The sequence below is a fragment of the Arvicola amphibius genome, chromosome 2, assembly GCF_903992535.2.
Source record: "Arvicola amphibius chromosome 2, mArvAmp1.2, whole genome shotgun sequence".
NCBI lineage: Eukaryota > Metazoa > Chordata > Mammalia > Rodentia > Cricetidae > Arvicola > Arvicola amphibius.
The window spans coordinates 127,729,544-127,753,663 of NC_052048.2; the positions used below are offsets into that span (position 1 = coordinate 127,729,544).

Consider the following 24,120-nt stretch of genomic DNA (forward strand, 5'->3'; position numbering starts at 1 on the left):
CTCACATGAATGCAAGATAGATCACATTCTGGACTATAAAACAAATAAAAAATAATAGCAATTCCACAATGTCTGTTTGGGGACTAGAGTAATATTAAACTAGAAACCAAAGCCAGAAAGATAGCTGGGAAATTCCAAAAATGCCTTCTGTGAGATTAAGCAACATGCTTCCAAATAACAGATGGGGCAAAGAAGAAATCCCCAAATAAATTTAAAATTGTTTTGAACTGAATGAAATTGAAAAGATATTTTGTCAAATTGCTTGGAGGGAAATTTAGAGCAGGGAATGTAAATCTAGGAGAGAGAAAAAAAAAGATCTAAAAATCAATATGTGGCTTCCACCTTAGGAAAATGAGAAAAGGGCAAATTAAATCCACAAGAGGCAGAAGAAAAGAAACAATATTTAGAGCAGAAAATTGATGAAACTGAAACCAGGAAATCCATCGAGATAAATCAACAAAGCAAAATATAGTTTTAAAAAGAAATTTAGTGAAAGCAGTGTGCTTTGATCCAGCCTGTCTGAGGAGCAAGATGATACAGATCGCTAGGTCAGACCAAAAGAAAGACAATGACTGTGGAACAGTAAACATCAAGAGGATAATGAAGGGGACTTAGGAAAATCTCCAGATCATCTCCATGGTGGCTGCTTCCTGGAAAGCAGGGTCATGTGTCATCTCTTGCCCTTAGCACCCGAAGCTGCAAGAGGTGAACACTGCAAACAGATGGAATATTATATACAATTCCACAGGATCTTCAGCCTTCAGGACCCTGATGTTATAGCTTCAGCTTTAATGACTTCTCTTAGTCTTTTTTTGGGGGGGAGGTTTCGAGACAGGGTTTCTCTGTAGCTTTGGAGCCTGTCCTGGAACTAGCTCTTGTAGACCAGGCTGGTCTCGAACTCACAGAGATCCGCCTGCCTCTGCCTCCTGAGTGCTGGGATTAAAGGCGTGCACCACCACCACCCGGCTTCTCTTAGTCTTTATTTCATAGCTTTGGTTCTGCCTGTTGTTGAAGGGGTAGAGAAGATGGGGATGTAACTGTTCTCATTACAGGCATTTATGCGTGCTTGGAAATGTATGAACCAAGCAAAAATATTCAGATGTGACTTGGGAGGGCCCTTCTGAATCAGACTTCGCCCTGACTTTTAAATCTTGGTGACACTGAGTCTGAATCTGAGGTTTGATCTCTAGGTTTCCAACAAATGTTAAATAGATTGGCATCAACAAAGGCCGTTCCCCATAAAGCAAGAATAAATGCTTGTTAAATGGGGAAAATGTCTTCTTTAGAACAAGTAATGCGCTAATGATGACGTCTATAATTAGCACCTGTCAAGGAAGGTGTCTGACTTACCTCTGCACACGTGTTATTTCAGCTTCTGAATTCTTAAAGTCACTCACAAGGGGAAGGTGATGTTATGTTAGTTACATCCATACTGATTTCTCAGTCTGCAGGATGTATTCATTTCCGATGGAATAGTGTTGCCGTCTCTACTTAAAACATTTGTCCTTGCACTTCTGTTTAATTCTCTTCAGTTTAAAGCACTTAAAAATGTAGCTTGCAATTGTTGATGCCCTGCTGTTATCTAAAACACATTAAGGCTTCCTTTATTTTGTTTCTTTTGGGAGTGGGTGTTTGAGACAATATCTGTTTATGGAGTCCTAGTTATCTTGGTACTCACTATTTAGAGCATGCTGGCCTTAAACTCACAGATATTTTTCTGCCTCTGCCTCGGAGTATTGGAATTAAAAACATGCTCGACCATGACCAACTTCCACATAAAGGGTTTTTTTTTTTTTTTATGTCTTTTCGACTTGACTGTTGTACTTAGGATCTCCCCTTTCTGACTCGTAGTGATTCTCCTGCCTCTGTGTCCTAAGCACTGAGATCACTCACGTGTGTGTGTGTGTGTGTGCGTGAGTGTGTGTGTGTGTCACTGTGCTCTTTTCTTCTATTTAACATTTTACATACTAGTCCCTGATACAGAATTCTAAGTGGGTAGGATTGTTCTCTCTCGAGCTCCAGTATTTTAGTCAATTCTCTTATTGCTTACCTCTTAAAGCAGAGAGCCCAGGAGGGTGTGGATGGAAAAAGTCAGCCTTACTCCAGTAGACCTGAGTGACTCATTATTATGCATCACAATAATTTATAGGATAAATATACCATTGAGTTATCATGGGAAATGATCTAAGTGGTATGATGTTGGCACATTGGTCGGCTGGGAAAAGTGGCTTGTATAACATACATCTTTCCTCAAGGAAGCCAGGTGAGTAAGGCGATGCTTTGCTCTATGCAAATTCCTCTTGCTTCCAGAAAGTCTGCGAAGGCAGTTTCACCACTCCTTTTCCAAGAAGAGAGCTGAGAGAGACATTAAGGGATCTCTCTTCCCATCTAAGCATAGAGAAGGGCAAGATGGGAGAGGTTGCGTATGTGGACTAGCCAGAGTGGGTCTGGTGTGCACACCTGAGATGCCAGAGGGCCCTGCACAAAGAGCTGCACACTCACAGGATATGAACTAGCAAATGTTTCTCTTGGCAGTGCTTACATGTTCTCAAAAGCCACGCCTTCAACCCCATTGCCTTCTTGGGGCTTTTTGGGACAAAGGTAGAAGGTTGAAGCTTCTCTTTGGGGAAAGGCTACCATGGAGAGTCATTCCCCCTTACTCACAGACAGAAGGGCTGCCTGCCCATAGTTTGCTCCTTCAGGACCCACTACATTAACAGACCGAGTTCCCCTGCATTTGTCTCTTAACATCAGTTTCATGATTTAGAAACTTCCCCGCTTTCTTCAGTTGGGTCTGACAGGTGAACACACACTCCACCATGTACTTCCCTCAGCTGAGGGAGACAGCAATCTCTGTCTGTGCTCTGCCACAGACACCCGGAGAGGTCTGAGGAAGTAGTTTCCCCTAAGCAAAGGGTGACCCATGCCCTTTCTCCAGAGCCCAGTCACAGTGAGGAGGGGAGTGTTTAGCTTTCTGGGATAAAGACACAGTGGAGGTCACTGGGCATGCGGGCTGGATGCGTCTTAGAAACCGGCACTGATGTATGACATCCACAACAGGGTCTGACAAAGACCCCAACTGCAGAGACTCCCAGCAAAGCATCATAGATCTCATTTGGTCTCAAAGTAGAGCTTTTTGTGTCCTATGAGAAGTGGTAAGATTTTTTTTCCCTCTTAGGGACTTCCTAAGGAAGCAATGCTGAAGAAGGAAAGTGGGTATAGACATATGTTCTCATAAAGTAGAACCTAGCTTTAATGGAGAAATTTTCTTGAAAATAAAATTTCCCTGTTGCTTCAGAGACTTCTTTACTCCACATTAGTGAAGTGAGCATGTGGCAGGGACCTCAGCCCTCCAAATAGAGGCAGAATGGATGGGATAGGCCGTGCTTCTCTCCTTGATACAGGCTGAGATTGCCAGAGCTGGGCTTGAGTAAATAAGGATAACTGGCTTTCCTTAGGTTCTGAGAAACTGAAAATATTCTTATGCAAATATGTGTCATTTTCTCAGGATGGCGGCTGCTGTGGAGGAAGTGGAAACAACCCAAACTGCTGCATGAACCAAATGAAAGACCAAACGGTACCGGGACCTTCTGCTTCTGGAAGCCTAGCGGTGGGGGGTGGGGCGGCAGTCTAGGGTCTGGGGGAGTTGCTACGCTCTTTCCACATCCTTGGCAGTGATGTTGCAAGAAGGAACAATGAGAGGCCGTGGTGCTCAGATGTGGAAGGTGCCATGGTACTCATTACTTTTGGGTTCTCTGGCAAGGCCTCCTTGTTCCTTCTTCCTGGAGCTGACTGCCCTCTTCTGGGAACAAGCTCACCTGGAAGAAGAGCCGGGCCAATGCATCTGAGCATCTGACACTTGCTATTCTCTTTCCTTGCAGGTTGCTCCCTCACCATCTTTATTCAAACCAGAGGATTTCAAGCCCTTAGATCCCACTCAAGAGCCCATCTTTCCCCCAGAGTTGCTGGTAGGTGATGCTGGGGATGTCTAGTCAAATACCTGTTCTGTGACCTCCTGGGGTCTACTTGGTTTACATGGCTGCTGAGAATTTTGTACCATTTTGTCTTAGATTTTAACTTAGTTCTCCTTCCTTTTTCTGCCATTTCTAGGAGGTAAAGACCTTCTGTCCCATGCTCCCATCCTGTCCCATTCTTTGTTTCTCCTTACATGGGTCATACAGTTATAGATTCCATGTCTGTGTTTCTTGATAAATTTTGAGCCCCACAAGAATAGACAATGCTCTCTGCAATACACTGTTTATCAATAGCAGGCACTGCTATTGATGTTATCCATTGATTATATTGTTTTTTTTTTGTTTTTTGGTTTTTCGAGACAGGGTTTCTCTGTGGCTTTTAGAGCCTGTCCTGGAACTAGCTCTTGTAGACCAGGCTGGTCTCGAACTCACAGAGATCCGCCTGCCTCTGCCTCCCGAGTGCTGGGATTAAAGGCGTGCGCCACCATCGCCCGGCTCATTGATTATATTGTTATATCTGTTTCCACTCTATAACCATCATACCTCTTTAAAGAAAACAAAACAGAGATGCACTAGAAGGACATGAACATGGATCAAGTTTCTGTTCTGGAGACGTCCTCGTGCCGACTTTCTCATTTTCATTTATATTTATTGCAAGGAAAGACGCAAGCCTTCTCCGGTGTTTCTTGGAGATGTGGGCTCCTGAAGGTTCAAAGGTTCAAAGGTCAGAGGACAGATTATCAGTGCTACTGGCCTATCCTTCCCTGGACTGTGAACCCTTGAAGACACCATCGGTTTGATGCCTGGGATCTCTTCCCACCAAGGGTCATTCATATGTGCCAGATTCAGGCCTCCTCCACATGCACTCTGCTCTTTGGACACCTGTCCTCCTGACCTTTAGCCCTTCCCACTCTATGTCCACTGTGCCTACTGGTGACAGTGTGGAATCTGATATTTCTAGTATGGGCTCCTCCTAACAGGTGGCTTTTGGCCAGTACCATAACCTTGATCTTCAGGTTGTTTTCAGTGGCAGCAGCAAGGCTCAGAGTGCCTCTCTCACTAAGCTCTTCTCAAGAGTGCTATGATGTACTGAATAGGGCCAACAGAAACTGCATGTAATCCCCCCCTTTCTTTTGGTATGTACTCTTCCTTCTCAATTCGATATTAGGCAAGTCAGTAAACAGGCTGATTCCACTGCTAATTTAATAGAGTTCCTCGAGGGAAGGGTAGTACGAAGGAGACAGTGCAGTAAGCTAACTATACTTCCCAGAGGCTGAAAGACACTCCCCAGAAGCAGCTGCGTTTTGAAGGGGAACGTGTGACCTGGATCCAGGCTTCAACCATGGGGGAACTGCTCGACCTCAAAGCTCAGCACCCTGATGCCAAGCTGGTGGTGGGGAACACAGAGATAGGTAAGGCTGCATCAGGACCTTTGAGCATTTCTGGGCTTATTCTGCCCCTCTGGTTCCTCCCTGAGTGTTCCTCTACTCTCTATTCATTGATTCACTGGCTGCTCACTGGAAGCCCACTGAACTCAGGGCATATGGGCTCCCAGGACATTGGCTTTGGAGTCAGGGAGGCCTGGTTTAGTCCCTTACTATGTATCCTAGGAAAGGTTCCTGACTTCTCATTCTGTGTGCGGGATGGTATAACATCTCAGAGGGCTGCTTGCATAGCAGGTGGATTCTTACGCTTGCTGGGTTTCTCTGTGGACATCCATGGATTGCCAACTGTGACCCTTCCCGTTTCTGGGAAGAGCTAGGGACACAAAAATCTAAGAGGAAAAGTTCCTTCCTTCACAGCTTTCCTGGTCTAAGAGGGGTGGGAAAAATGCTGGCCAAGTATCCAGGCCAGTATCTGATCAATGTTAGAGGTCTGTAAATGGTCTGTGTGCACGTGTGTTAGAGGTCTGTAAATGGTCTGTGTGCACGTGTGTGCGCATGTGTATGTGCATCTATGCACTCGCGCGCGTGCACGCATGTCTGTGTGTGTGTGTGTGTGTGTGTGTGTGTGTGTGTGGTCAGAGGAAGATAGGGCGGATCCTGCTCTTTCATGTGGTGCCTTATACCCCTGAGACAGTATCCTCAGTGAACTTGGAGCTAAGCTGAGCAAGCCCCACAGTGTACTAGGGTTAAGGGTATATGTAGCCACTCCTAGTCTTTCACATGGATGTTGGGGGTTTGAACCCGAGGACTCATGGTTTTAGTGTATGTGTATGTATGTGTAGTGTAGTGTATGTGTATTTATGTATAGTATAGTGTATGTGTATGTATGCGTAATGTGGTACATGTGTATGTATGTGTATTGTAGTACATGTGTATGTATGTGTAGTGTATGTGTTGAGAGGTGGTTGACAAGCAATGCTTGAGAAATCAAAACAGCTGCCTGGAGTCTGGCTCAACTCCTTAAATTCTGGTTGGATCCCCAGTCCACCCAGGAGAGCCTTGCTTGGATCAGTGATGGAGCACAGTACTGACTCTGTCCTCAGAAGCACAAATGGGGTACAAAGGCCTCCATGTGTAGCTTTGTGACACACTGTGTTTAGGGTATGAGACATGTCTCTGTGGTGTGATTTTGAAGGCTGTGGCTCAGTAGCATTCATGATGGTTGGTGCTCTCGTTGTCCATATGGTTGTGGCTCTCAGCTCCTTTGTCTATATCACTAGAGTTCTAGGGACCAAGGCTAACATGGTTTGAAGTGTCTAGAAGGATCTTTGGTGATGTTTTGACTTTGGACATGCTCCTCTCTATGAGTCAGGCAATGCTCTGGATTATAATAAGATCTGTTGAGCTCCACAATTAGCAATAATTTCTCAAGATCCCTTCTATCGACTCTACTCCCCCCTCCTAATACACTGCACAAAGTAAAGACCTAGCTACAGCCAGTGCCGGCCGTGAGGGGAGTGAGTCTAGAAAAATCCTTACTAAGATGGAGCTCATTGTGCCAGCCTGTGTCCTGTCTTGGGAGTGCACTCCTCAAAGCGGGCTGGCCCTTTGAAGCCCTAAGCCTCATCAAGACGGAGAACTGGGGTTTCTGTTTGATTCCCCGTCTGCGATGGCATTGGCAAGATCTGGAGAGACAACGCATCATCTGGCTCTGAGGGGACAGAGGAGCCACATCAGCAGAGTCTTCGAGTGATTAGCTGGGGTGGAGACAGAGACGGGACAAATATGCCGCCCCACCAAGCCACGCACCTTGAACCCAGACAGAACTATTGGAGATCAGAAGACAGATTTGAAGTTTTGTGTCTCATTTTCTTCTTTGGTTTTAAGGATCTGACCTTTTCTCTAGTATATCCCACCCCTAACAATGGTTCCAAGATGGAAATGTGCTTGTTATTAACTTGTGGATTTGAGCAAAAGAGTTGGGGTTAATGAGATAGTTCAGTGGAGAAAAGACACTAGCTACATCAGTCTGATGGCCTGAGTTCAATCCCTGGGACCCTTGGTGGAAGGAGAGTTGTCCTCTGATATTTCATGTCATTCATATGCTTTCATTGCATACATACATGTAAGTGACCATTTTTAAAAAAATGTTGAACATTTCTGATCTTCAAGTTCCACATCTATAAAAGGAAACATTCAGTCACTCACAGGGTGATTAAGACTATCAAGGGAGTTCAAATATAAGTACTTGAAAGAATTTTGGACATTCCTTAATGTCCCGTGTTTTCAAATGCCATTGCATGACACTTTGCAGTGAATCTGAGTTCATTTTTTTATTTGTTGAGAGAAAGGCAGAGATTATGACTGACCTAGTCCCTCCTTATCTGTTCTGTTTCCAAACCTCTCTTGGTGTTAAATGTGCGTGCATCCTGTGTGTGATATGGGAAACTGCTAAAGTTTCTAACCCAGGTTTCTCACTTCTCAAAGGCATTGAAATGAAGTTTAAGAAGATGTTATTTCCTCTGATTGTCTGCCCAGCCTGGATCCCTGAACTGAATTCAGTGAAGCATGGGCCTGAGGGTAAGGCTGCCCCCTGCTTTCCCTGGTGACCATCTGGTACAGGGATAGGGAGTGAGCTGGGAAGGCGATATCCCTCACCACTCCCCCCCCCCCCCCCCCGAGTATATGCAGTCAGTATTAGCAAGACACTGCAAGAATCTTGGTGTTGTCTTTGGTCCTGATGACATATTGGATAACATGGAGGTGGAGCTAGAGAGATGGAGATGATAGTGTTTGTGTGGTTTTGCTTTTCTTCCTTAAGCCGGAACTCACCTCCAGAGGTCTTGATTTTGTTGAGTTGAGAACTACTGGATTATAGGAAAGTGTGTTGATTATAGGATCCAGAGGTATGAGCATAGTCCGTTAGTTACGTCACCTCTCTGGGCCCTATAAAGATAGAAGCCTTACTTTAGCCTGGCTCCAGTTTCACAAGAGCTGCACACCATAGGTCTTTCCAGCTAGGAGTGACTTTACATCTGGCATGTATCCACAGGAATCTCCTTTGGAGCCGCTTGCCCCCTTACTTTGGTAGAAAGTGTGCTGGTGGATGCGGTCGCTAATCTTCCAGAACAGAAGACAGAGGTCTTCAGAGGGGTGCTGGAGCAGCTGCGCTGGTTCGCTGGCAAGCAGGTCAAGTCTGTGGCGGTGAGTCCTTGGGTCACCAGCAGAGAGAAGGAGCGGATATCAGATTTTCTATAAGTCCAGGCTACTACTCACAAAGGTGGTCTGTGGGTCACTGAGAAACACAGTTCTCCCTCAAGGTTGGACAGACCCAGTGTTCTGCCTCCTTCTTTCTCAGCTGTCAAAGATTCTCGGCAAGTGAATGAGAGACATGTCAGAGAAGCCAGATCTGGGTCCCTTCAGAGTTTAGGGGTGAACCAGAGGCTCCGAGCTCCCTCCAAAGGAGGGAAGGGTCCGTCTGTTGCCTGTTCTGTCAGTCTTCTGGAATTTCTGGCTTGTAGCTAGTACCATTCAGGTTCCTTGTTCCATTTGGGCTTCACCCAGTTTATGGTATTGGGAGACAGCCTATCCTGTCCCACTCTATTCTTTGAAAACTGCTTTTAAAGTTAAAACAGAAGAGCACAGACCACTTCCAAGCCCCTGCCCTGTCCAAGAACGTACCACTTCCGGTTTCAGAGGAAGGAACACGGAGGCAGAAAGGCCATTGTGTCCCCAGTTCTCCTAAGCGTGCTTCTGAGAAAGTTTCATTCCCAGCTCACACTGTCTCTCCTCCTTGGTTTCGGCAACAAGAACCTCTATCTGATTCTTGTTCCATTTCCTTTCTTTGTTGAATTGCCAGAACGATCAGCTGCAAAAGGAAGCAACTGTTCATCTCGGAGTTGTCCTCTTTTTCCTTGATCTCTAACTTGAACTTCATTTTACTGGCTCCTTGCGCCCTGGTGATAACTCACTTCAATCCTTTCAGAATGAAAAAAAAAGGTTGGGTAAGGGAAAACAATTTCGAAGAACTTGCCTAAGTTTGCAGACACACACGTATGTTTCCAAGCTGAGAACCCGTCCTAAGTGCTTTGATCTCAGGCTTCTGTGTTTCCTCGAATGACCATGTCTCACCGAGCTGCTCAGTCAGGTCCTCCAGTGCCCCCTGCCACAGCTGTCACCTCCTGCCCTGCATGCGGGAGCAGCTCTCACTCTCCGCTTGTTCTCACCAGTCCATCGGAGGGAACATCATCACTGCCAGCCCCATCTCTGACCTCAACCCTGTGTTCATGGCCAGCGGAGCCAAACTGACCCTCGTGTCTAGAGGTGAGCAACTAAGGCAGAGATTCATAAAGAATGACTTGGGGGAGGAATGTTTTACCACCCGGATCATTTTCTGGAGAAACAAAGCCCCATATTCAGTGGTCCCTAATGCTTTAAGGTTTGCATTCATAGAAGTTGCAGGGGGATCAATCCAGGTTAGAGGCTGAGAGAGTTAAGCATTTTTCTTCCTTTTTGTTTCTTTTTTTTTAAATTTAATCTTTTAATTAGTATACAAAGTAGCAAGTTTCCTTAAAGAATTTTTATACCTACTAAGTTTGGTTGGGCCTCCCCTCTATCTTCCTGTCCCCTGCCCTGTCCTCATTGTACCCCTTTACCCCCAGTGTTTCCTCCTCTATTTTCTACCACATGCAAGCCTTCTTTTACTCTTCTTACCCATGCCCCTTAAACCCCCCCCCCCCGATCCTCATCATGGGTCCCTTCCTGGTTTCCTAGCCTCTACCCACACTTAGTTCTCATACGTAACACCAGGAGCTCAGAGCTACAGAAGAGAGAGAACTTGCAGTTTCTGCCTTTCTGAGCCTGGATTGCCTCACTTACTAGGATACTTTCCAGTTCTATCCATTTTCTGGCAAGTTTCACAATTCCATTTTGGCCAATTACAGTTCCACTTTCTCCATGCATCACAGTTTTGTTAAGCATTCATCCATTGATAGACATCAAGGCTGGCTCCATTTCCTTGCTCTTATGAATGAGCATCAGTAAACATTGGACTTCGTGGACTGTGGGGTCCTTTGGGTATTTGGCCAGAAGGGTTATTGCTGGGTCGTATGGTAGTTCTAGCTTCATTCTCCTGAAACCTCCACATTGGTCTCCATGGTCTTTGTAGGGGATTCACAGTTGGACTAGACAAGTGGATGAGGGTATGTTGGGACCAGGATATATGACGATTCCCCTAGCAATGAATGGTGACACACGGGAGAACTACTGTCTACCAGAGAAGCTAGTTAGAGACTTAATAACCACGATTTCTTGGGTGGCAGTTATATATGCTACACTACTGAAATGGTAGGAATCCTTCTACAATCTAGTTCCCAGACGCCAACTTCCCGAAGGCAATCCTTGTTAGCTTTCTTGATCGAGGACAGTGAACAAGGAATTGATACAATTTTCTTGCCTTTATTCTGACTTCACACTCACAGTGCCTTTGCATGGCTGCTTGTGCTTGGCTGTGGTGGGTGTATTTAGACCATAAAATGACAAATACCACAGACCAGATCATTCTTCTCTCAGAAAAGGTGATTGTCAGACTATGATGAGAATACCCTGCTTAAGGACCTCAGAAAGGGACTTAGTTCCAATTTTGCCTGCTGTTTCCTCTGATCGTGGCATCAGAGAGCAGAGAGGAACTTGTCCCACTGGTGACTGTCCCCTGTTCCCAGTGTATCACCAGCCTCACCCACGTGTGATTGTGATCATATTGTCTGCATGTAGGTACCAAGAGAACTGTTCGGATGGACCACACCTTCTTCCCTGGCTACAGAAAGACTCTGCTCAGTCCAGAGGAGATACTGCTGTCCATTGAGATCCCCTACAGCAGGGAGGTAAGAAGCTGGAAGTTGCTTCATGCTCTGCCCAAACTATACCGCCGCCAGGCTGCAGATAAGGAGCCAAAAGACAGTCTCAGGACCGTAGTTAGCACCTCTCAACTTTAACCTGGATCCATTCTCGCTGACATTGCCTTTGATGAAGCAACTCTATCATTTCTGGACAAGAAGAAGTTGTGGGGCATGGACTATGGAATTCAGCAGTCTGACAGGGGACTTAGAGGGGCTAGTCTCACGTTTCTGAGCCTCTGCGTCCTCATTGTAAAATAGACACAGTGTTACCCGCTGTAGAGACTGCAGGAAATACTGAAGGACAGAACTCATGAGGTTCTTGGTAGGTGTATGGAAGCCGGTGGTGGCCATCCACCAGCAGTTCCCAGCACAGTCCCAAGGGCATCCCTGTTTGTTGGATATTTCTGCCTTGTGCCAGTGATGTTATTTTCCCAGGGTCAAGTGTATAGGTCCTGCGGGCCGAGTGAAGAAGCTGCCTTGGTGAGACCTCACGGCTGACCTTGGGCTTGCTGAGGTGCGGGCTCACTGACCTTACTCTGGCTGGGCACGGCTGGATGTGGGCTTCATGAGCGCCTTTCTCATCTGTTTGGCCAGATGTGGCGCCTTGTGGGGCTTGGCCTGTTCTAGTTCTCCTCTCTCAGCAGTCACCAGTTGAGAACACAGACGCGCTAGACGTATTACAAGAATGTTCTGGGCGAGGCCAGCAAAACAGCTGTCAGGACAGCCTCGGGTTACAGAAAGTGCTTGGTCAGTGTGAACTCAGTTCGTCCTGGCAGATTTTGACCTCTTTAATGAGAATGCTAATCCAATTCGAACAACAATGCCCCTGAGATGGCCTCCTAATGATTTTCCAGCTTGTGATTACAGACTATTTTGAGCAGTGAGTCTTAGAATTATGAATTTCACAGATCACTATTTTTTTAATTGAGTAGGGACAGGGGATATTCAGGCTTCATGTGGCTCTGCTTTTATTTTTCAGATAGGGTCTTTAACAAATCCATCATTTGATAAAAGGGATGAGGTTTTATGCTGGGAACTAGAGAGTTTTATCAAGAAAGGACACTGGTACCCTGATAGCTGGTGGCACCAGTGTGACCCTGGGACTGAGCACATGGAACCACTGCCTGCTTTAGAACAGCTAAAACTCTGGGCGAGGTGCTCCAGACACGTCAGCACCCAAGAATGATGGCTCCTTCAGAACAAAGGACCTTTGGGGTTAATATAAATATGCAGACCCAGGGTGACCACAAACCCGAGGAACAACACGATGTGGAAGGCAGGCGTCACATGATTCCTTCCTGGAAAGTGATTCATTTTACCCTCCTCTCCATAGAAACAGACCTGGTTCAGGCCCAGGAGAGAAGCTTGCTTCTAGCATAAAGCGACAGTTGCCTGGTAGCAGGACCCGGGCTCACAGCAATCAGGATATGTCAATCCGCAGCACCCTGGTGGGAGGAACACATTACAGTTATCTGGGAGCCGCAGGCGAGGTGGTGTACCACATCATCCTGTTCCAGCCAGAGAGGCGACACGCCAAAGAGTTCTCACTGAGGTCTTTGGAGGGGACAGTGGATTCTGATACTGGTGCCAAGATGGTTTTCTGGGAGTTTTTGTGGCGTTGTCTTTCTCCTTCCAGCTGTACGCTCTGTAGACGCCACCTCATTCCCCGAGTCACCTGACTGGCAGGGAAGTCCGGACCCTTTCCAGCTTCTGGGAATGTGACTTGGAGCTTATGAAAATGTAGTCTAAGAATATGCTTGTCTTTGCTCCCCACCAATTTCCAAGGCTCAGTCTCTGGTATCCTGTCTAGTCCTTAGGTTTCATGCTGGCCATTTGTTATGCTTGCAAAGTGTGGGGAAGACCAATTCTTCTTCTTCTTTTTTTTTAATCTTTAGGGTGAGTTTTTCTCAGCCTTCAAGCAGGCCTCCCGGAGAGAAGATGACATTGCCAAGGTGACTAGCGGCATGAGAGTCCTGTTCAAGCCAGGGACCACCGAGGTGCAGGAACTGTCCCTTTGTTACGGAGGGATGGCTGACAGAACCATTTCAGCCCTCAAGACCACTTCAAGACAGCCATCCAAGTAAGCACGGGCTGCACTGGGAAGCTGTCTGCACTGCCGCAGTGGCATCTGGGGTGATACCATTGCAGCTCCTGGTGCTGCTATTACCATCACGCCTCCTGGCGATGCTTCTAACAGCAGTTCTGACTGCTGCTGCTGCCGCCTGCAGCCGCTCTCATTCATTCTCCTATCACTGTATGGCTAACAGCACCGCAGTGGTGGTACCTCCTCCTACTGTTGCTGTGACTCCCACTGACTATTACTAAGAACACAGACACTGGTCACCTACTTGTAGGGGTTATCTTAGTAGCATTCCTGTTGCTACTCCTCTCACTGCTGCTAGTGCTGCCAGCGCCATTACAGACTATGAGCACCGTTAATGCCATTGCTGCTAGCAGCGTGTTACTATGGTTACTTCCTGACACCACTGTCACTCCTACTACACAGCTGTCGCAACTGCTGCTGCTGTTACTACTGACGATAGCATTATTGTCATCACTACTACCAACTCTGTGGTAGCAGCATTTCTGGTGCCCTGCCTATTGATGCTACTGCTTCTACTATTACTGCATCTGTGCCTAGTGTTACCATTGCTATGGTTACCACCGTGCTTCTCACTGCCACTGGAACTATTACAACGAATAGGATTACTGCTGCTGCTGGTGTCGCCATTATTTCTACCACCACTATTACTATTACTACTATTATTACTATTGCCATTACCACTGTTATGCATATCCCTACTATTAATCCTACTACTATTATAATGAGTAATTATAATTGGTGTTACCTTATGTGAGCCTTAGAATGACCACATCAAAGAGACAGAGATGAATTTGAAATCTGATTCCTTGGCCCCATCACTAACCAGATGAGGAGCAGAGTCTTATTAGTTAGTCCCTCTATGCCAAAATTTCTCAGTGCTAAAATGGGCAACAGATTTCTCCCTACCACAGTGTTTAATTAAATGAAAACCAGCAACTCAAATAAAGTACTTAGGATATTGCCTAGTATATTATAAGAACCTAGAGTAACTATTATTTTTGGAGCTTAAAAATATGTACAAGTAACATTATACAAACAGAACAGGTTATATATAGGAAAATGTATGTATGCACATACATATACGTGCATGCAATAAAAATTAATGAAAAAAGGGCTATAAATTTGAAGGAGAGTGGGGAGGGCTATACGAGAGGGTTTGGAGAGAGAAAAGGGAAAGAAGAAAAAGTTAAAATAAGAAAAAGTTGATATCTTTCTATTTATACAGGTAGCTATATATCTAGATACATGTATGTATGTGTAGCTATATATCTAGATACATGTATGTATGTATGCATGTATAGCTATATATCTAGATACATGTATGTATGTATGCATGTATAGCTATATATCTAGATACATGTATGATATGTATGCATGTATAGCTATATATCTAGATACATGTATGTGTGTATGCATGTATAGCTATATATCTAGATACATATATGTATGTATGTATGTATGTATCTATCTATCTATCTATCTATCTATCTATCTATCTACCTACCTACCTATCTTTGTATGTGCTTTTAAAGGTGAGGGACTAAGGTACCAGAAGGTCGAGTTTTGCCTGCCTATTCGGCAGAGGCTTGGGTGTTATGCCCCACACTGAGTGATGGAGATGGGTGGGAAGCAAGCCCACACTCTGCCCTTTTCCAGGTCCTGGAATGAGGAGTTGCTGCAGGATGTGTGTGCTGGCCTGGCAGAGGAGCTGCACCTGGCCCCCAACGCCCCTGGTGGTATGGTAGAGTTCCGACGGACCCTGACCCTCAGCTTCTTCTTCAAGTTCTACCTGACGGTCCTCCAGAAGCTGGGCAAAGCGAACCTCGAGAATGTGAGCACCATCTTTGGGGGCACAGCAGTTTGGGCTGGGTGGAAAGTTGCTCCTTCCCTTTCAACATCTGAGAACAGAAGAGCAGGTGTCAGGGCAACCTAGGGATAGTGCCCCCACCTCATCTACCAATGTCTACCTTTGAACCTGGAAGTCTCACTTTCTAGGCAGAGTTGGAATCACACTGAGAAAAGGGATTTATAACCCAGGTTACATTGTGACTGCCTTCTGTATCATTAAATGCTTCCTGAGTAAAGGGGAGTAAGGAAGACTTTAAAGGAAGGTGTGGGGAGGGGTGGTATTCCAACAAAGAAAACAGCTTGCATGAATGTAGAAAGCCAGGGGTGTTGGAGAAAGAAGTCAGCATCCAGGGCTACAGCATCAAGGTGGCTGGGGATGTAGTTGCTGTGGTTATTGGATACTGAGTCCCAAAAGCCCACATCTGAATTTTGAGACAGACGCCGCATTGTACTCAAAATGCTAGGAAGAGAAGATGGGGAAATGAGGGGATGGGGAATGAGGGAATGGAGAGATGAGGGGGGTGGGGAATGGGGGTAAGGGAATGGGGGATGATGGAGTGGGAGGAGACACATCATCTTTATTACTTGTGGATGGAAGGCAGAAAGTGATATGATGTAGTCCTAGCCTCCTCTGTTACCTCACCTCCGCAGATGTGTGGTAAGCTGGACCCCACCTTTGCCAGTGCCACTCTGCTCTTTCAGAAGGACCCTCCGGCTAACGTCCAGCTTTTCCAAGTAAGTACACAAGGCATGTTTAATTTCAGGGGCCCTGCGGCCACATACAATGACTCACAGCTGAACTTTGGCAAATGGCTGACCTAAATGGCGCGCAGATGCTTAAAGTCCCTCCATGAACACCCAGGGAAGAACACCAGGGTCGCATTATTGCAATGCAACTTCTCATCCTTGTTTGCCAGTTTCTCTCTTAGGGCTTGGTGCTAAACCGCACCTGCTCCTTAAGGAGAAGAAAAACCTATTTTGTCCTTCCTGACCCCTAATGTGCCAGCCTAAAAATCTTCCGGAAGATGTACACATGGATGAGCATAGGCAAACAAACACATCATTCTCACAAGTTTTGGGGGTTCACTAGGTCAAAGGTCAGCACATTTCCCATCAGCACTGCAGATTTTGCAAATCATATAGTGTATTGTCACGTCTAATCTCAGCCACTGTAGCACAAAACAGCTGTAAACATACAAATTAATGATGGGTTGGGGCTGTTGTTCAGTGGTAGAGTGCTCACTTATGCATGAAGCCCTACATTCAGACCCCAGAACCATGTAAAAGAGCCATGGAGGGGCAGCCTTGTCATCCCAGTACTTGGGAGGTAGAAGCAGGGCAATCAGGAAGAGTTTGAGCCTGTCTTCTGCTACATAGAAAATTTGAGTACCACCTGGGAAACAGGAGACTCTGTCTCTAAAAACAAAACAAACCATCCGAGTGAACAAGTTCAGTAACTATTTAAAGAACCAAGCAGGGGCAGCAGTTTGCTGAGCCCTGAGTTGGTGGCCCACGGATGAACTCTAGGACATGGCTGCCTGATCAGAATCCAAAGTTTGTCTCTTTTTGACTCTGTAACCTCGGACAAACCGCCGTTGAGCCTCTTAGGAAAGTCGATTAGACCCACCTGCACATGTGGCCAATGGTGACTTGTTTCACAGAGTGGGGGAGGGCTTACGTTCAGTGCTAGATCACTGGCCTGATAAGGGTAAGGCCTTGGTCCGTCTCTATTACTAAAAAATAAAATTAAACCACTTCTAAGTCCGTGGCTCACAAAAGTGCTCAGTAAATATTAGACACTTTACTACTCTGAAAAACACATAAGATAGAAATTGATAATAAAATTAATAAAACACTTTGGGAACTATAGTAAAGTATGAACATGGAAATAAAAGTATCTCAAAATCTCGCCGCTGAGAGAAAGTCATTGTATTTTTGTTTCTTTTTCTTTTGCTTATGTGGATACACATGCATGTTAGTAGCATGTGCTATTTATATAAAATTAATCAACATACACACATATAGAATCTTTTATACTTAATACAATCATTCTTTCTTCTGCTTTAAATTCTTCAAAAGTATGTTTTAAAGGTCACATACTATTCCACTGTATAAATACAGTAAAACCCAGTTTGTAGCTCATGTATATTTAGGTTCTTTTGCTTCTTGATATATTTATACTATGAATACCTTGTCAGTGACTTCTTAATTGCCCACTGGCTTTCCCTAGTTCTCAACGTACCCTGGGCCTATAGAGGATCAGTGTCTGTCCTCAGAAGCTCAGTCTGACTGGTGCACATACTGTTTCAGGAGGTGCCCAAAGATCAGTCTGAGGAGGATATGGTGGGCCGGCCCCTGCCTCACCTGGCTGCAGAGATGCAGGCAACGGGACAGGCTGTGTACTGTGATGACATTCCCCGCTATGAGAATGAGCTGTCTCTCAAGCTGGTCACCAGCACCAAGGCCCATGCTAAGATCACGTGAGTATTGTGTCCCAGCATGCTCTGCTGGCAGTGAAAATGAAGGCAGCTTGAGGGTTCTCCATCATAGGCTGAGCGAGAAGGTCTTTATATAAAATATTTTTTTTCTTTTTTTAAAGAAAAACTATCTTTTTTTTTCATTTTACATACCAATCCCAGTCGCCCCTTCTTCCCCTCCTCCCATCCCCTTCACTTACCCCACCTCCCATCCACTCCTCAGAGAGGGTAAAGCACATTGCTTTGGGGAAGGTCCAATGCCCTCTCTACTATATCTAGGCTAAGCAAGGTATCCAGAGGGAATGGGATAGAAAAACAAAGCTTGCAGGAAGTCCTCTCAAACCCATCAGAGAGCAGCAGGAAGGCTTGGGCTCCACACATGGTACCTGAAGTTCTCCCATTGGGCGGGTAAGAGGGTAAGAGGACAGTTTGGGCTTTGAGCAGGAAGGTCACTCTTGGCCTGAAAAGCTGTGCGTGTAGGTGACAAGCTCCCAACAGGACCAGGTAGGACTGACATTCAGAGACCCGACTGAACACATGCAGAACATCAAAAAAAACTGCTAGCTAGCACTACAGAAAAGAGTCTAGCCTTAGCCTCACAAAGCTGGGATTGAATCCTTGCAGAGCTACAGGGCAGGCATAGCTGCTGAGACCTGTACCTGCTCTGGAGTTTTGTATCAGGGTGTTTGTGAGGGTCCCCAAATGTGTCCACATCACACCTAGCAGAGAAAACAGTCTTCTATACCAGTGAGAGGCTAAGGGACGAACAGCAAGAATTACCACCATAACCAAGTAGTGGCGAGCACAATGCTTAACACTCAACATAGCACTTAGTGTTTTTCAGCGAGTTTCACACATTTTACCTATATTGGCTCATTTCTTCTTGACAACAACCCTGTAGGCAGGTGCAGCCGAGGAGCTAAGGCATAGGCAGGAGGAGCTGCCTGATCCAGGTGATATGATTGGCAGGTAGCAGGGGCTGTATTTGAGGCCAAGGAGCATTGGAACTGGGCCCGACACCTCTGCATGTTTACAGCCAGAGACTGAGCTTTGAGCTTCGGACGCTAGTAGCACTGGATATGGTACCTGTAGCTGAGCAGAACAGCCTGGAATCAATCTCTCTCTCTCTCTCTCTCTCTCTCTCTCTCTCTCTCTCTCACACACACACACACACACACACACACACACACACACACTCTGCTTTGGGGCAGACCCAGGCCTCTCCATCAGTCTTTCCTTCCTGGGGTTCCTAACCTAGAGACAGGCTCCAAGCATGGTGAGCTAGAGACAAAATATCTTTCCTAGGCCTTGGGAGAAGTGTTTGTATCGGTTGATTGACAGCTAGGGCTAAGGGTGAGTCCTTTTCCTTGGTCCTTTCCTTGAGCCCATGTTATCAGTGTCATGACTCATTGTCTACACCCAGCAACCTCCATCCCATCAATGTGTGAATGTGTGGGTCGGAAGGGTGAAGCTTTCTTGCCTAGTATCCCCATGGCTACCCTTGGCTCTAACCCCAGATATGCTGCTTTCTGGCTGGGTGACTTTGGACAAGTTATTTGACTTCCCCAAATTTAACTGTAATATGGAGATAATGGTAATTACTTTTTTGTTTTTTGTTTTCTTTCAAATGAGGAATAACTGTTTTGAAGATGATTCCTTGAAGGACTTGTAGAACTTTCCCTGGGCTGCCTCTGCTCTGTGGTCTGTTAGACTTGATCAACTCCAGCATCCTCTTTCTAGGCCAGCGTTGCCTGATTGTATGTAAGATGCCCTGCTATAGGCACGGCACTATTCATGTATAAAGAGAAATTGATTTGTGAGCAGATGCCCAGGGCCCCTGTATCCATGGCACAGCAAAGGCCCCAAAATGCTTTAGATATATTTTAACCTGAGCTCTCCAGATTTACTGCTATTCTCTTGGATAAGATTCGCTGTATTTGGAGTACAGTTTATCTGGACTAACATCTGATAAGTGGTCATAAATCCATCCTATATCCCCAGCGGCATTTGGCCCAGTAGAAGGCATCCAATCACCATTTTCAGGACAGGACAGAAGAAGGCAGATAGTTGGATGAGATGGGCTATCCGAGCCAGATGATGTGTCTCCTGCCACGGTTCACTGACCTGGCCTCTCACTCTGCTCTTCCTCCAGGTCCATAGACACTTCAGAGGCCAAGAAGGTGCCAGGCTTTGTTTGCTTCCTCACTGAAGAAGATATTCCTCACAGTAACGTAACCGGCCTTTTCAATGATGAGACTGTCTTTGCAAAGGATAAGGTATATTTAGACTTGTCAGAAATAACTGGAATAAATGTCATGGATTTAATTTGTGCTCATGGCTCCAAATTCCTAATCATGCATATATTGTGACCATCATGTAATTGCTCAGTATTTAGGGTAGTCCACGAAGGGACAGAATATGCTATTTGGTTATTTAATTGATAATTGCTGTTCTGGCATCATAGACTTTGTGCCAAAATGGCAGGAGAACAAGGCTGGTAATTATATAAGAGTTAACGACCAAGATTGTAATGTATAGCACTAAGCTCCTTTGCTAAAGAAAATAAGAATACATTAAATAAGCTAACTAGGAACAAGATCATAATTCACCACTAGGTGTAGACAATCCACTTCTATGAGAGTTCATTTGCTGATTTCAACTCTATGGAAATCTGCAATAATAGCGTCTCCAGGCCCTGAAGACAGTTGCTACAAAATTCCTTATGCTTCACTCTCAGGGCAGTTCCCAGATGGTCATTTTATAATTCTAGTACTGATTAAAGGTTGCAAATTGATTCGAGTAGGTGTTGCTGAAGGCTAATTGCCTTTTATAAAAGGAAAAATTAAGTGAGGCTGAAGCAAAGAATGAAAACCTGTGAAGACAGGTTTTATGTAGGAAAATTTATAAAGCATTTGGTAGAAGAACAAATTATTTTATCAGTGTCTAGAGTCTTGGGAGTGTTGCAAGCGTTTTAGTTAGAGTCAACTAGGTACAAGCAGGTCAACACTGCAGAACCAGTTAGGTCCATACTTACTGGTCCTTCAGAGGTTTGTGTGTCAAGTGTTGCTTGTTGTTAGAAAACCTTGCACCTGAATAAGATAGGCTATATAACAATTTTTTTTCATTTATTTTCTGATGCGTATTTGATTAAAGTTATCCCCAAAGGAGATCCATTAAGAGTTCTTTAAGAGGTGGCTCGATATTTTACGGGTATGTGCAAACATGAAGACCCAAGCTTATATTCCCAGCATCCTTGTAAAACATCCATGGCACACACACACACACACACACACACACACACACACACACACACATTTATTGTAAGGAGGCTGCTTATTCATTTCCAAGCTGCCTAGACTCCCGAAATAACCACACAGACACTATATTAACTAAATCACTGCTAGGCCTATTAGCTCTCATTTTTTATTGATTAGCTTTTACATCTTAATTTAACCCATTTTTATTATTTTATATTTCACCACGAGGCTCATGGCCTACTGGCAAAGTTCCAATGTGTCTGTTTCTGGCTCCATGGCTTCTCTCTGACTCTGCCCTTCTTTCTCCCAGCATTCAGTTTAGTTTTCCCCACCTAGGTCTGTTCTACCCTATCAGGCTAAACCAGTTTTTTTTTTTTATTAACCAATGGTATTCACAGCATACAGAGGGGAATCCCACATCCCACATTATACACATATAATATATGTATAATGTAATCATGTAACCATGACAGGCAGATCCCTGAAGCCCACTGGCCAGTTTGTCTAACCAATCTCTGAGGTTCAGATTCAGTGATACATCCTGTCTCAAAAATAAGGTGTGGAGCAACTGAGGAAGCTATCTGATGCTGACCTCTGACCCTCACAAGCATGTGCACATACATTCGCGTGAACATGTGCAACACGTATAACACACATGGTTTTAAGAGACTGGGTCTTTGAAGGGAACCAGTCACCACTACAAATTGAAAAAACTGATGTCATCATCTCTAAAGCAGCGTTTGTGACCTGTAGCTTAGGAACATTGATGGAGGAGAGTTATCTGTCTATGTTTCTTTCATTGGTTAATTAATAAAGAAAACTGCCTTGGCCCTTTAAGAACAGAAAATTAGGTAGGTGGAGTAGACAGAACAGAATTGTGGGAACAAGGAAGTAGAGTTGGGGAGACGCTTCAGGCAGTCGCCATAGGAGTCTCCATGCTTCTCCTCTCCAAGATGGACGCAGGTTAAGATCTCTCCTGGTAAGCCACACCTCGTGGTGCTACCCAGATTACTAAATATGGGTTAAAGGAAGATGTGAGAATTAACCAATAAGAGGCTGAAACTATGGGCCAGGCAGTGTTTTAAAAGAATACAGTTTCCGTGTAATTATTTCGGGTGTAAAGTTAGCCGGCAGCCGGGTGGCAGGACGCAGCCCCGCCGTTTCACACTACAGAACATCTGTCTAGAATAGTGGTTCCCAGCCTTCCTCATGCTGTGACCCATTAATACAGTTCCCATGTCGTGGTGACCCCCTAATTATAAAAAATTATTTCACTGCTATTGTTGTGGATTACAATGCAGATAGATATCTGATTGCAGGATACTAGATACATGACCTCCAAAGGGCTCGAAACCCCCCAGTTGAGAACTGCTAATCTAGATGAAATTATAAGACACAGGGTGGACTTTGAGGAGATTTGACATAAAAAAAGGGGTCTGGTGGGAGGATACAGAAGCTGAGAGACAAGATCAATATTTAGTTAGCTGTGATCTGGCCATCATCCCGTTGTCTCCTGAATCTTTCTTTATCTCTAAAAAATTTTTGAATTTACTTATTTTTTATTTTATGTGTCTGAGGGTTTTGCCTGCATATATGTCTGTGTATCACATGCATGCCTGGTGCCTGCAGAGGTCAGAAGATCCCCTGGAACTGGATTCATGGGTGAATGTGAGCTCATGTGGGTGCTGGGAATAGAGCAAAGGTCCTCTGCAAGAGCAACATGTGCTCATAATCACTGAGCCATCTGTCCATTGACAGACAGTTGCTGGGCTGTGCCTCCCGTTTGGCTCATGGCAGACAAGGAAAGCTGCTGTCCACATTCTCTCCCACGCAGCTTCTCAATAAGCTACCAGAGTGAAAATATACGAATTGGGCATTGAGTTCAAATCTCTTTCTATCGTGGTACCAGTGATCTTGTGAGGAGGTTCATGCCCCCAGTAAGGAGGGTCAGGAAATGGGAAGGCATGAGAGCATCCCTAAAATATGCTCTGACTGAAGGGTGGGCACCACCTTTGCCTTGTTAGAGTATCCATAAAGATTTGCTTCCTGAGGAACTTGATGAACTTCAGTAACCTGTCTCTGATCCTAGGTTACTTGTGTCGGGCACATCATTGGTGCTGTGGTCGCTGACACCCCAGAACATGCCCAAAGAGCTGCTAACAGGGTGAAAATAACCTATGAAGACCTACCAGCAATTATCACAATCGAGGTAACAGAGACCGGGCTGCTCCTGTAGAGAAGTCAACTCTTATCCTTCTTAGCCTTCCTTGGAGGACCCAGCAGAGACGGAACATTCAATCTGAGCAGCACATGGGTGTTTGGCTACAGCTGGCACCCAGCTTCCCTTGGTTATGTTTAAATCACATCAGTTCTTCAGATTTCCAACCGCGTACAAGCATAGCCCGCAAATGCACAGATTCTGAATCACATACGATAGCCCACACTGCATGTGAAAACTGGGTGTGTGATAGATGACTTTTTTCCCAACTGTGAGCTAATAGAGGTTTTCAGACTTTGTTTAAGGTCAGCTAGTGGAAGCAATGTTGCTCACTTGGTGTGTTAGGTACACTGAATCATTAGCCTATGGTATTTTCAATATGATAGATTATTGAGATGTAACCCTATCATAAGTTAAGAGCCTTCTGTAAATGGATTTTAGAATGCCTTCCAGTCCTAGCATTTATGCTCCAGAGAAACCTTACCTTTCACCCTCCTGTGTTCAGTCCACTAATGGCCAAACTGAGCTCCCCTTGCCCCACATTTCAGCTGCAGTTGGTTCTCCTTAGAATTCTTTTCTTTTCCAGAAAACTCAGCCGGTTATCTGCCACTGATGTGACAGACACAATACAATTCCCTAAGCTCCAGTAGAACATGCTTTAAGAGTATGAATAACTACATAGAAACATATTTGAAAGGAGAGAGAGGCAGCATTTCAGAAAGCCCCTCTCTTTCTGGTCAGAATCCCCTTCCCATCACCCCCACCCCACCCAAGCCTTGTTACTGAAGTTTCATTTCTAACCCTCAGGATGCTATAAAGAACAACTCCTTCTATGGTCCTGAGATAAAAATTGAGAAAGGTGATCTCAAGAAAGGCTTTTCTGAAGCTGACAATGTGGTCTCAGGTATGGTGGCACCATGTGGCAGAAGGGATGGGGACCTTGGTTTGTCAGTTAAATCC

At 45.2% G+C, this 24,120-nt stretch overlaps 1 protein-coding gene across 1 annotated transcript in view; it reads left to right on the forward strand.

Annotated features, from left to right (window-relative positions):
* Xdh (xanthine dehydrogenase) overlaps positions 1 to 24,120 on the forward strand; it is a 65,778-nt gene that overhangs the window by 20,169 nt on the left and 21,489 nt on the right. Inside the window, exons 7-20 of the mRNA XM_038318021.1 lie at positions 3,509 to 3,577; positions 3,882 to 3,968; positions 5,245 to 5,386; positions 7,847 to 7,939; positions 8,412 to 8,563; positions 9,589 to 9,682; positions 11,132 to 11,241; positions 13,152 to 13,336; positions 15,017 to 15,191; positions 15,860 to 15,943; positions 17,519 to 17,688; positions 19,838 to 19,961; positions 23,032 to 23,151; positions 23,968 to 24,064. Coding sequence (XP_038173949.1) covers positions 3,509 to 3,577; positions 3,882 to 3,968; positions 5,245 to 5,386; positions 7,847 to 7,939; positions 8,412 to 8,563; positions 9,589 to 9,682; positions 11,132 to 11,241; positions 13,152 to 13,336; positions 15,017 to 15,191; positions 15,860 to 15,943; positions 17,519 to 17,688; positions 19,838 to 19,961; positions 23,032 to 23,151; positions 23,968 to 24,064 — 1,702 coding nt within the window. The remainder of the gene's footprint in view (positions 1 to 3,508; positions 3,578 to 3,881; positions 3,969 to 5,244; positions 5,387 to 7,846; positions 7,940 to 8,411; positions 8,564 to 9,588; positions 9,683 to 11,131; positions 11,242 to 13,151; positions 13,337 to 15,016; positions 15,192 to 15,859; positions 15,944 to 17,518; positions 17,689 to 19,837; positions 19,962 to 23,031; positions 23,152 to 23,967; positions 24,065 to 24,120) is intronic.